Source organism: Lynx canadensis, chromosome C1, assembly GCF_007474595.2.
Source record: "Lynx canadensis isolate LIC74 chromosome C1, mLynCan4.pri.v2, whole genome shotgun sequence".
Taxonomy (NCBI): Eukaryota; Metazoa; Chordata; class Mammalia; order Carnivora; family Felidae; genus Lynx; species Lynx canadensis.
Window position 1 is genome coordinate 174,172,663 of NC_044310.1, and position 13,595 is coordinate 174,186,257.

At 33.3% G+C, this 13,595-nt stretch overlaps 1 protein-coding gene across 1 annotated transcript in view; it reads right to left on the minus strand.

Annotated features, from left to right (window-relative positions):
* Positions 1-2,095: 2,095 nt before the first annotated feature.
* The window catches only part of CALCRL (calcitonin receptor like receptor), a 45,020-nt gene continuing 33,520 nt past the window's right edge, over positions 2,096-13,595 (minus strand). The window contains 3 exon segments of the mRNA XM_030324588.1: positions 2,096-5,255; positions 10,974-11,015; positions 11,170-11,388. Of these exon segments, the coding sequence (XP_030180448.1) occupies positions 5,040-5,255; positions 10,974-11,015; positions 11,170-11,388 (477 nt within the window). The 3' untranslated portion in view covers positions 2,096-5,039.

A 13,595-nucleotide genomic window follows, 5' to 3' on the forward strand; every position in this document is an offset into this window, starting at 1 on the left:
TTTGCTGTAAGTGTGGGCTAAGGGGTGTTCCTTGGGGTTTTAGTACTCCTAGATTTTCCAGAGGGATGGTTCAACATCCCTGAATCTAATATCAGTGAAATTCTAGGCTTTTACTTGTAGCTTGAAAGAGACAACTGGCATCTTCACTTCTTTCCCAGTCAAAAATTAACAAGGATGGTTTTTTTCTACAGACATCTATACTTGCCAGGTGATGATTTCAACACATTTGCCTTTTTAAAGACAAGACAGCAACATACCAGTCATGTAACTTGTTAATAAGCCCATTTCTTACTTTTGGTATTCCAGGGATGGCATGTTTGTAAAGAAGAGGGAGTAAGACAGAATGAATTCATGATTTTCTGGGTGATAATGTCATTTTACTCCCTGTTTGGATTATCATTTTTGGCTCTGTCTCCAGGAAAATATTAAAAAGAGTGACCTAGGCACTTCTTCTCCCCCATTCTCTCTTTTTATCATGTGATATTACCACTGTTTTAACTGTTAGGGTACAAAATATGTCAAGGCTTATCTCCTCTCCAACCCCCCCCCCACACACACACACACTTGTTTAGAGCTTTCATGACTATTTATGAAATTTAGAATCATCATGTCTGGTCTCAAAATAATTAACTACCATTATTTTTATTTGGATCATATATACTTACAATGTAGTTTTTAGGGGAAAATTGACATCTTTATGGTGATCTTCTTCTTCAAGAACATCATGTATTTTTCCATGAACTGATTGATGTCTTCTATTGTGATTGTTTGTAGTATTGAAATGTATTTCACTCATTTCTTATTTAAGTTGTTCCTATTTATTTTACCTTCTCTTGATGCTGTTACAAATTTGCTCCTTTTTACCCTACTGGGCGTCTACCTGGTTGTTATATGTGTATATGGGAAATATGTATCTGTGCACATTTACTTTGTGTGTTGTTATATTTCTGAATTCTCCTACTGCTTAGAATAGCATTCAAGGGGTGTCCATAGCTATCATCCCCCCCCTTTTTTACTTTAGGTGTATTTATTTATTTTGAGAGTGAGAGAGAGGGAGAGAAAGAGGCTGTGCACATGAGCTTGGGAGGAACAGAGAGAAGGAGAGAGTGAGAATCCCAAGCAGGCTCTACACTGTCAGCACAGAGCCTGACACAGGTCTCAATCCCACAAAACGTGGGATTATGACCTGAGCTGAAATCAAGAGTCAGAGACTTAACCGAATGAGCCACCCAGACACCTTCATCTCTCTTTATATATATGTATATATGTACATACATACAAATATTTATTGTACTTATTGCATGTGCAACATATTGCTTTCTCTTTATATAGGCAAGATATATGTTAGAGTCATTGAAGTGTCTTTTCTAGTACTTTCTCATACATCCTTTTAGGTTATCTCTACCTTTCATTATTTTGAGCTATTTTACAGACTTGTTAGTTGCATAAAATTGATAATGATGTACATTTATCCTCGATTATAGAAATACATACTAGTTATTCAATAGAACGTAACTGATTATTGCCATAAGAATAGAGCATCTATTTATAAATTCATTTCAACATATCTTATATTCTTCTATATACGTGATACTTGAATTTTTCCATGAATTGTGATATATTGTTCCGTCAATAATGAAAGAACTAACCAAAATCTGGGACACATTTTCATTTTATATTTGTGAGTCATGATTATTCCCCCTTTTAAAATTATCCCTAAATAGTTATTTTCCTTCTTTTTCTTTCCTCTGTTCAATACAAAACTACACAATGGAACATAATGGAGAAAGGAGAGAAATTCCTGTACATTTTCCTCTTTCTGGGCATCCTTTCCCTTCTTTCAGCCTAGAAAGGAATTTGAATACTTATTTAGAATTTTATTTCTTTAGAGTTTTCTAGCTTGAAAAACAAATTCACAATTTTTTTCAAATTCATAATATTTAAAAAATTGGTTTTATGGGATGTTTTACTGGCTTATTGTAGATTTTAAAGAGGGAAAAAGAGATATAGTCATTGATTTTAGTAGTATTCCACTGACTGCTATAAACAGTTATGTGTATAAATTATTCAACACTTCAGTACACATGCGTGAAAATCAACTTTAACTCATAACTTTAATATTTTCATACAGTCAAAAAATAGAGATGTACATTAAGTAGACATAATATGACTTATTTTAATTGATCAAAATATCTTGTTTGTGACTTACAGATAAAAGAAGTGGTGGTTTCTATTAGCAGGTTAAAACCAAAAGACAATGAAGTTCACACTTAAAAAAATTATTAAGCCAATAAATACAGCACTACACCTACCACTAATACTATGTACACACTGCATTACATTTGAGCAAACACCAAATTCCAGAATGGATATTTTATGAATGAATTCACTGGAAAATAACTTTAGAAAATGAAAAAGGACAAACTAGAATTTTTTAATTAAAATCTGACTTACACAAGTACTTACAGAAAAGTAGCAGATCTGTATTCTGAAAGGTAGAAATTCCCCAAATTAGTGTTTAGCTACCCCAAAAATTTGGCTTTAAAAAGTATTTATTTTATCTTTTCTTTATAAGTAAGATATAAAGGAGATCCTAGTTATCACTTCAGCTTTAGAGAAGTCTAATATTTGAAAATATTACCCATAAGAAACTATGGCTACAAAACTGAGTAATTATTGGCTGCCTTCATCTAAAAACTGTGCACTAAACAATTATGAGCCATAAAAGAAATCTGATCTAAATTTAATATGATAAAAAAACAGAATAAAAGAAACACTGGAAAATGACAGTAAAATTTTACTGTAATGCTCATGGAGAATTTGACAGACAGAATTTTCTACTGTCATTTATGGTTGAGACTTGACAGTTTGGAAGAATGTGGAAATATGTGAGCAGTATGAAGCAAAGGATTTGAATCTTTGAAGAATAAGTAGCTAAACAGTGAGTTTATTTAAAGGAATTTTTGTATTATTTAGACAGTGGCAAGTCTAGAACAGCCTGCATTCCTTCCTGTGACAGCTTGCTGTAAAATCCATAAATTTAGAAACAAACGACAAAATCTTTGCATGTGTACAGATGAATTATAAATATATTGACCAAGCCATTTAATCTGTTAGTTCTTACTAATTTAGATAATTTTCCTGGACAATTACAAATGACTTCAGAACTCACAATCTATTGACAGTTAAGAAAGAGTCTATGATTACTCAGTCATTAGTTTAATCCATTTTAAGCAAATTGACACACTAGAAAAGCACATACACATAGTAACTTGTCCTCCTCAAATTGAATTTTACTAATTGAAGGCATTTTTGTTTTTCAGAAATTCCAGTGGAAAATAACATTAGGGGAACAACTGAATCCCATTTAAATGTCACTTTAATTCATTAGCAAGGCTTTCTTCCATCTTAATTTAATTACTCCCTAAATGTTCTGACAATTCTTCTTCACTGATGTATTCAAGTCTTTCACTGATTTCTGGTATCATATTATCATAGTAGCTCTAATAAAGCATTGTATATGATATATATGTATATATATTCTATTCCTCTAATTTTTTAAAAAGTCTGAACACTCTCAAAGCCATAAATGTTTATGCAGTAAGCGTCAGAAAAGTAATATTTTTAATGGTGTGAAAACCATAAGAATGGCAGATTGGCATTTTTTACTATAGGAATCCATTAACGTTACTGGATTAGAATGCAAGTTCATCGTCAAAATAAAAGGAGAAATATGTCAAACATACCTATTATTAAGGTATGAAAGCATCACCTAAGCTAATATAATAAAACAATGGCTTGATTTTTTTAAATAAATATTTTATATCTTATCATAGATATTTCTGTTCTCTTGGTTCTCAAACAAACTTCTGATGCTGGCATCTGGTTGTCTTTAAAATATTTACCAAATATAGAATTCCAGACTCTATTTTATTATAAAATCAGCCCAGACACAGTATCAGATATTAACATGCATACATTGTTACATTATGTATTTGTTTTTTTAAAAACTTACCTAGGTTGTACACATTTGATTTCAGACTATAAAATAGAATAACAGAGTATTTACAAGCTTATTTTTCATAACAAATTTTTTTTTACAAACTTCCAAGAAAATAAGAAATCCTTCACTGATTTCCTTCATGTAAAATAATTGCCAGTTTGTCTACACAGTAGAAATGGAAGGGGAAAAGTTTCTATTTACAGATACAGGGAAACTGATTCCCTCCCACTTGTGTAGTAAGATAGGAAAGTAGCTGACAAGGATGCTTTGTAATATCAACCAAGATATCCCCCTGATGATGCCAAAGTAGGATTGTATGTCTGACATACTATTCATCAAACCTCAAAAACAGATATGACATTGGATATAACTGTGATGTATCAGCCAATGAGTAGCCAATAGCAATTCTACTCTATTGCTTTTCTTGGGGAGAAGTGGTTAAGCCAACAGAAATAATGACCTCTTTATGCAGTCCATTTGAAAGGGTAAATACAAAAAGGGTTAGAATACCTACTTGGTTAAAAAAAAATCAACTGCACCAATGAATATGGGATGAAGATTTTTAAAACAAACAAATGAAAAGTTAATTTTCCCTCTAAGTCTATAGGCCTCAGCTAGGCCTGTTTAGCCAACAAGAGTAGAATCACGCCCGATGCGTATATGAACTTTACAGTCTTATTCACATGTGAATTTGTGCAGTGGTGTACTAGAGCTGGCACATACCAGCCTACAAGAGTTGACTGTCCTCACCTTTTCCCAGTTTCACATTCAGTGATGTCAGACTGGTAGACCGAAATTAGCCCTGGTGGGAATACACCATAGAAACTGGAAAAACATTACAAATTAAGGGTTTTTTTCCCCTCCCAAAGGGCTAGTTGTTATACATTTAACAATATACTACTGAACTGATGTGAGGCGTTTCTTTGTGGTATTCAAGAAATTCATTTTATACTGAAGTCTTCTGGTTGTAAAGTCATGGATCCAAGTCCTTGAGTTAGGAGTGACCCAAAATAGTTAAACAGTATTCCCTCTATTATCAATCATATAACTTTTCTGGTTTTAAGACAACATTTTCAATATCGTGGATGCTTTTTCCATTTAAGTGTTCACTGGGACAGTCATGACTGTATCCTGTACCATCACTGATTGTTGACACTGTGTAAGACGCACTGCGAAGAGCATCTGAATGGGAGAAGCTGTTTCCAAATTGGATTTTATATTGATTCCAATTTCTTTTCAGAATTGCTTGAACCTATCAATCAAAAAGAAACAGAAAGGACAAGAGCAATCCATTATCTGAAATAAAGATACTGTATTTAAAAGTACAACAGAATAATTTATGTAAAACTTTAGAAAAACCAAGAGCATTGATGTTAATTTGTGAATAATATTGCTTTTTTTAAATTAAAACATTAAATTGGAAACATTAGGAAATTTACAGTTAGGAAATTCGTTGCCTTGCTCTTTATTTTAGATTCCCTCAATATTTTTTTCATGCCTTATCTTTGAAGCTTTAATAATGCATATGAATGTATTATGGTCAAACAAGTAGTTAATCCAGACCCCCTTTTGTAAGATTGTGTGCGTAACATTTACTTTTATATCAGTATCTTAAATAATAGAATGAGAAGATAATTAGAGTATAAAAGAAGAGAGGAAGTATAAAAGAAAAAGAAGTTAGGGAAACAGGGAATATAAATCATCATCATCATCATTAACAGCAGCAGCAACTAGTTTTTACGGAGTGATTAACACATGCCAGGTATTGTGCTACATTCTGGAAAAAAAAGATCAGGGTTTTTGTCTTCCTGAGGCTTACTAGCCGGAGGGAAGAAAGCATTCAACAGGTAATGACAAATGAGATGAGCCTGTGAAAACGTTTAGGAATGTTACCACTCCACTTTTTTTTGTTTTTGGATCTCCCTCTGACTGGATGAATTTGATGTCAACTGGCTTCCTTCTCCTCTAAAGCTAGAGATCAGGACTTGTAGGCCATATTTAGTGACCTAGGTTTGAATCGAACATGAGACACAAAGGTGATTTTCTTCATACTGAGTCAGTGAGTGGAAATGAGAATATTCAAATACATCTCCAGTTTGGCAACCTGGCTGTTTCCAGGTGCCTGATGATTGGGCACACTGGTGTGGGACTCTGCTCCTAGGTTACGAGTGTATTAGCCACATCCCTGTGACCTAATCCAGATCTGTCCAAAACATATGTATAGCTTTGAACTGTCTTCCCCACACTATCTACTGCTCTTTGACCCTTTGCTTCCTCACAGGGAATTTGAGCATCACTAAAAGCAACTTTCCAGTCATCCATGTACTAGAAACATACTCATGCAATAATTGTTTAACTTTCTGCTAATATATAAAATTCCCCAACTTTTCATTCACTGTAATCATGTGTAAAAATTAATATTAACCTTTAAAATAGGATGGCTTAGTTAAGTCTTCATTGTTTTATATAATAGATCAAGAAAACTTCTCCAAATTATGAACAATCTATTACTAATAGCTATTCCCAGGAGATCTTTTAATGAGAGAACTCAGTGGGATACTTCAAAGTCCTTTGAGTCTCCTGTTCTCTGTCACTTAAAATGGACATAAAGTTTTACTGTCTCACTTTATGTTTTAGCATGTAGAAAAACAGAAGACACAGATAGAAAGTCAAACCGTTTCTTTTTTTTTAGTTTTATTTATTTGAGAGAGAAAGAGAGAGAGAGAGCATGAGCCGGGGGTGGGGGGTGCAGAGAGAGAGGGAGAGACTGAATCCTAAACAGGCTCAGCAGTGTCAGCACAAAACTTGATGTGAAGCTTGAACTCATGAACCATGAAAATCATGACCTGAGCCAAAAACAAGAATTGGCTGCTTAACTGACTGAGCCACCCAGGGACTCCCTAAAGTCAATGGGTTTCTTTAGTTAGAATTCCAAATGAGTTACTAAAATTTCGGGTAGCTCTATTGTAGAATTTAAAAATTATGTAATTAGAAATGCAATAAACTGGTTTTAAAAATTGTATTTTATGAAATTCACAACCTCAGGACTTTCCAGTTTATTTCTTTATATATATTCTTCAGGACTTTCAAGTTTATTTCTTTATATATATTAACTATGTGGGAAAGGAATAATTTATATTCTTACACAAATAAAGAAATAAAAGCCTTTATGGGATAATGAATATATTTATCTTGCAAAAAAAAATCGTATTTTGTTTCCCTCATGGTTTAGTAATGTCTTTCTTAATTCTCCAAATAGCATATTTAAAGCAATTTAAAATAGGGGCACCTGGGTGGGTCAATATCTGTCACCTTTTGGTTAAGCATCCAACTTGTGGGTTCGAGATCTGTGTTGGGCTCTGTGCTAACACCTCAGAGCCTGGAGCCTGCTTATGATTCTTTGTCTCCCTCTCTCTCTGCCCCTCTCCTGCTTGCACTCTGTCTGTCTCTCAAAAATAAATAACACTTAAAAAATAAAGTAATTTTAAATAATATCTGCATACATAATATCTTCAAGAGCATAAGCAAACAACAGATGAAAATGGTTTTAGAATGTGCCTTTTAAATATTCAAAGATTTACAACAAAAATGATGTTGGGCAGATTATCTAGATATTCCTGATGGGAATTGGTTTTGATCCTTATTTTATGCTAAATTCATTTCTCTTCCCTTTGCTACTAAATGATGGATTGACTGAATACCTTTCCTATATAGTTTCTGTTTGAAAGGAAATGGAATGTAGCTATATACAAAAGATTCTACATAAATGTTGGGAAGAAGTTGACAAGAAGAAATATCATAGCTGTGAATGTATAACTTTTTTAAAAATGAAAGCTTAAATTAAATTCCAACAGCCAAGATGCCTTTTGAAATATCTGTTTGCTCTTGAAATATCTGCTTTGATTACAATCATCACCCTATTTCTTCCTTGCAACTAAATCATCAGAAAAGCCATGAAAGGTCAATTTCCTGAACTGTGGGGACATTTTTACTGAAGTTAAAAAATGAACCTAATTAAAGACCTATGGGCCTTGTAGACATCCTTTTGTTTATATTATTCTCTATAAGGACTTAAGTTTTTCATCTGCTTCCTCTAATATATATCACATCTATTCAACAGAACATTAAAGTGACCACTCTTAGTACACTTTTAATGAAAAAATTATGATGGGAAGAGATAACAAGGAAAATTGACATTGGAAGGGAAGGTGTTAAAGATATGAAAATGTTTTTTATTGCCTTACACATGAGTATTATATAAATAGTAAATCCCACTGTTTAGAATATAACCTTACAACATTATATGCCCATTAGCGCTTCATAAGGAAGCTATAACTCCTTATCCTAAATCAATTAAAAAATAGTTAATAGAGCTTCATATAAAAATGCTACCTAGTTTTCATTACAGAATGTAGGTTTGATTATTATCAATAAATCTTTTTGTTCACTTTATAAAAATACTCTCAGGTATTGTTCGATTTACTCCTGAGGCAAGGGAGGGCCCTTCAAATGACAAGAGCTCTAGTTTGTGCTAACAGTGCACATTTTATCTGAGTGGGCTAGAGATGAGATGAATGTGGCCTGATAATTTGTCAAGCCACCATTATTTAGTGAGAAATGCAAATAGGAATATTTTGGATAAAAAAATACATAAAATTGTTACTTAAAAAAAAAGAAAGAAAAGAAAAAGATAAAGACTAAGCTAAAAGGAAGCTATTTGACCTCCCGTGGAAAGCAAGAAGGAGATTTAAGCCGGAGCAAGTGATTTTAAGAAGTACATGACATAGTTGGAACAACACAAAATGAATTTGGCAGCTGTGTCTTCATGTTATGAGAGTGGGAAAAACTAAGAGGCAAAAGGACAAAAAAGGAGGGATTATAGTATTTCCTAAGATGAAAAATGAGTCATCCACAAATAGAGACTGCATCTTGAGAGATGAAGAAAAGGGGACAGATATTGGAGATGTTGTAAAGAACCAAAGGATTTGGCAACAACTAGGCTCAAAGATTTTGTATTATTGTAATTTTTTGCTGCCAAAATTTTCTCAATTTTAGGACATGGCAGAAGATCAAGGTCTCTGTCTCTTTTGCTTACACAGAGAGAGTGCAACAAGATTGTTAGGCATTAGTTTAGATATTCCCTGAGCAACCTTTCCAAATAAAAAGGCCAATTTGAGATTGATTCCAAAATGATTAATGCTCATACTTGTACATATATTTTTGAAAATAAATGACTTGAAAGATCTAATAAGGAATCTATAATGTACTGATAATCTGTTGAGGGTGGGGCATGGTGATAAAATTTTAGATTCCTAGCCTACACTAATCTTTGTGAGACTTGTGTAAGGAACTTGCTTTTTTTTTTTTTTTAACTCCTTTAATAAAGTAGACACCAAGACTCCAGAAGGTTCAGAATATTGCCCAAATTATTACATCCAGGAACAAAGTAGCATCTTGGGGGTTTAAATGCATTGTTGTGTCTGTGCTTTTATTCTACATTGCTTCCTATCACAAAATATTCTACTAGTGATTATGTTTTGTACACTTAAAAATTACCCTTTAGAATAATATGTCATGTCTCTGCAGATGCAGAGGTGTATTGTTCATATTCCATGCATGTTCTTTGGCCTGTTGTCTGTTTCTTTCTCATCTACCTTTAACTATAAAATCCTATATTGGCAGCAAATAGGATTGTCTAATTCAGTTTATGCAGTCATAAATTTATAGAGGTACATAATCAATGCTATTTGAATTATATTATCAAAACAAATGATTTCTCTATTTTTCCTAATTTCATATTCTATCTATGCTTCTCATCTACTTCAGAAAGAGTCACCATTGTCTACTATATAGCAGAAGCATCATGGAAGCACCACCTAAAGATATGAAATATAGCCTCCCATGTTTGACAGTTCTACACTCCAATATAAATAATTAAGTGAAATAAAAATTTTTAAAAATCAATTTGATAAAATCAAACATGAAATTTCATTATTTGCTGAGAAAGAAATAAATTCTTATTAAGCAAAGAAAACCAATATTTTATAGATTTTCATGACATGTACATGATTTCCAATGTTGATTTATTTGTAGGAATAGTTCTCATAAAGTTACACCAACTGGTTGACATATTTCCCATCTGAAGCTTTGTGATAAGCTTCACAGTTACCAAGTATTTGAGTCTCACTCGGTGGCTCTCTAGATTTCTAATTTTGCTGAGTTTTCCAATCCTCTAACAGATTAAAACTTGTCCGGTAGATTAAAAACAGATAAAGAGCTAAATCAATATAGCTCAAACCACTGAGCCATAACACTATTCATATGCATAAAAAATATGGTACCAGTTTGTAAAACACCTGAAACTTTCCACTTAGGGAAGCCTAGGATAAAAATGTTGAAATATCCAAGAGCATGCTGCCATGTTACAAATTAGAGCATTCTCTTCTCCGAAGTTTTCTAACTTACTGCATGTCCTCCCTGTATAACTGAGAGTTTAATTTTTTTTCAAATCTTTTTGTAACCACCAGAAAACTATTTTCAAACACCACATTGTGAGCTAGGCAAAACAAAAAAAGAGAGAAAGGGGGGAAATGAAAATGAGTCAATTCTATTTCATATTACAGTGTATGTTTTATGAGGGTGTGGATTGCCTAGCACTGGACCTAGGACAAAGGCCAGACTTAAAAAGGATTCGTTCAAATGGTAGGTGAAAGACTAGATAAATCAAAGTAAATGATAGACTCTTTTAAAGTGAGGCTGATTTTGCCCTACTCTTGAACTCCAGTATGACCCAAGCTTTTGGGTAGAAGAGTTACATCCATGAAGAGAGATCCTGTGGTTCTTTTTCCTGATCAAAATGGAATTTGAAGTAGTTGTTCCTAGGGAACGTGTGATTCTCTCTCTCTCTTTTTAAGGAAAAGATACATTGCAAATATAAAATGATAAAAGGAATAAAAACAATCACGCATACCTCTCCATTAAAGAAGCAGAAAATTGTAGAAACCAAAAGACCCTGTAAAAGAAAAATAGAATTTTCTGACTCCAGATGGAAAAGATACATTATTTGTCACCAACTTGCCATGTACACAGTTAAGACTAAAACCAAAGCCACATGCAATTTAATACCAAATTTCACAAGCTGCCTTCCTGATTCAAGAGCACCATACCTGATAATGCATAAGGATGTGCATGATGTAATCATATATCTCCTCTGCAATCCTTCCTTCAGGTCTCCACGGAAGCAGCACAAATTCAATGCCAAGTAATGGCACCAGGATAAGTGTAGCTCTGACAGCTTTCATGTAGAGGTTGGATTCCGCTTGGTGAGTAACTTTTAACTTGGTGATGAGAACACGTACAATGTTTAATAGAAAAAAAAGATTCACCTAAAAAAATAAAATGACATCATGAAAATTATTTCATATTTAATATTAAGAAGCATTTTTGAAGGATCCTTGAATTTATAAATCTTAGATTCTTTTATTTTTTTTTAATGTTTATTTTTGAGAGAGAGACAGAGACAGAGTGCAAGCAGGGGAGAGGCAGAGAGAGAGGGAGACACAAAATCTGCAGACGCTAGGCTCTAAGCTGTCAGCACAGAACCTGACGTTGGGCTTGAACTCATAAACCATGAGATCATGACCTGAGACCAAGTCAGATGCTTAACTGACTGAGCCACCCAGGAGCCCCAATCTTAGATTATTTTCAACGTACAAGAATATGTTCTTCTACAGAGAATATATGCCCAATATATTAGCTTGTATTTCTACAATTGTGATTTATTAACTTAACAAGTACATCAACTTTAATGGACCTAGGCTTTAGAAAAATAAAATTACGGCAGAATTAGTGTAGAACACCTTCAGTTAAGAAATATATGAGTGTTTTTATCAATTCATTTTCTTATGTAATTTTTTAAAATTTCACTGTGGTCCAAAAACTAAATCTTTTCAACATTTTCAGCTCAAAGGAAAGAATTGCTTATGACAAATGCTAATTTTTTAAAGTGTCTCCTCTGTATCACTGTCCATACTGGAACTTTCCAAATACATTTTCTACCATAAAATACCATGTTTTATCTTTTTGGTTCCTTCTTCCTGTGTTTCTTTTTGTAGCAATAATCCTCATAACTCCCCAGTATAGTATTGTAAGCTTCTTTATCATTCTGAGGAGGCTGGTCACACACTAAATCAGCTGATGTTCAACCCAGATAATCCTAGAGATAAAATAATTTTGGCATCCCACAGGGACTTTTGTTAATTTCTCTCTGTAATTACATATTTGCTGTGTGTTAACAACTTTCCCCAAGACAAAACATTCTTTTTGAAAGGGAGACATAAAACATCAAAATATAGCATGGATAACTAAGTTACTCAGGCAATGTACAGAGTTCTACTTTAATATATCTCTCTCTTTTGCTCTCTCTCTCTCTCTCTCTCTGTCTCTCAGGTTGAATACCACTTTCTTATCTTCATTTAAGTCAAAATCTTTTACACTTGACTATTTTTCTCTGTGCCCATATTTATGCCTTCCATAGGATTAATGGCATTAACTCCAGAAGAGCCCCTCAGGACTCTTATGCTGTTATGCTATGTTCTCTTTCCTTTTTCTTCACCCTGACTTCTAGTATCTGTGCTTTAATAATCTAAAACTTTTAAGCTACATACATACATACTTTATGTCTGCATACTTTAATAAATTGGAATAGTAATTATAGCATCTCATTTAATACATAAAACAGTGAACAAATGCTTTTGCTGATTTAAGGCATGTGTTATGAAAATAACTGGGCATAAAAATATCCTACTACTATTCTTAGAGAATCTAATGGAACATATGCTCCAAAGATATACAGCTCACTACAATCCTGATGGAAACACATCTATGAAAAGTAACATGAGTTATAGACACAGGAATATCTCTGCTAAAGACAAAAGCAGAATAAGCCATTTCAACAGGTGTAAGAAGGAAACATGACAAATCAACACATCAGCTGTTATTCTACCCTTCTTATTATATTCCCTTCCTAAATACTCATTGCTGTTTAAAAGTGTTGATTAAATGGAAATCACTACCAGTCCGTAGAAGAAAATATAATAATGCCCTTTATGTGCTTATAAATTTAGAATATAAAATATTTTATAATCCTTACAGAGAAAATCATAAATTATAAAATCAGTAGAAATGCTGCAATTTAGGTGTCCATTAAATGAAAATTTCTAACTGCAAACTGCTTCTCCAAAATGGCAAATCTAATTTAAAATGTGAAACGGGAAACTAGAAGGTCACCTTACTATATTTTCTGCAAATACTCCCATTTATTTTGAATAAGAATAGAACAAGAATTTTACATTTCAGACGAACCAGGTCTAAATCTCATGTATCTTAGCGGAAAACTAGTTAAGGTAAAGAAAAGAAACTTGTTTTTACTCCAATATGCATAAAGATCACATAGCTGGTAGGCACTACAGGACATTTTCATATCACGGTACCACCCTGGGAAACAAGGTGCATCAGCACTGTAGCTGTTGGAGGATTCCTACAAGCCATTCCGATAGTAGAACAGCCAGCAATCACTTAACTATGTACTGAA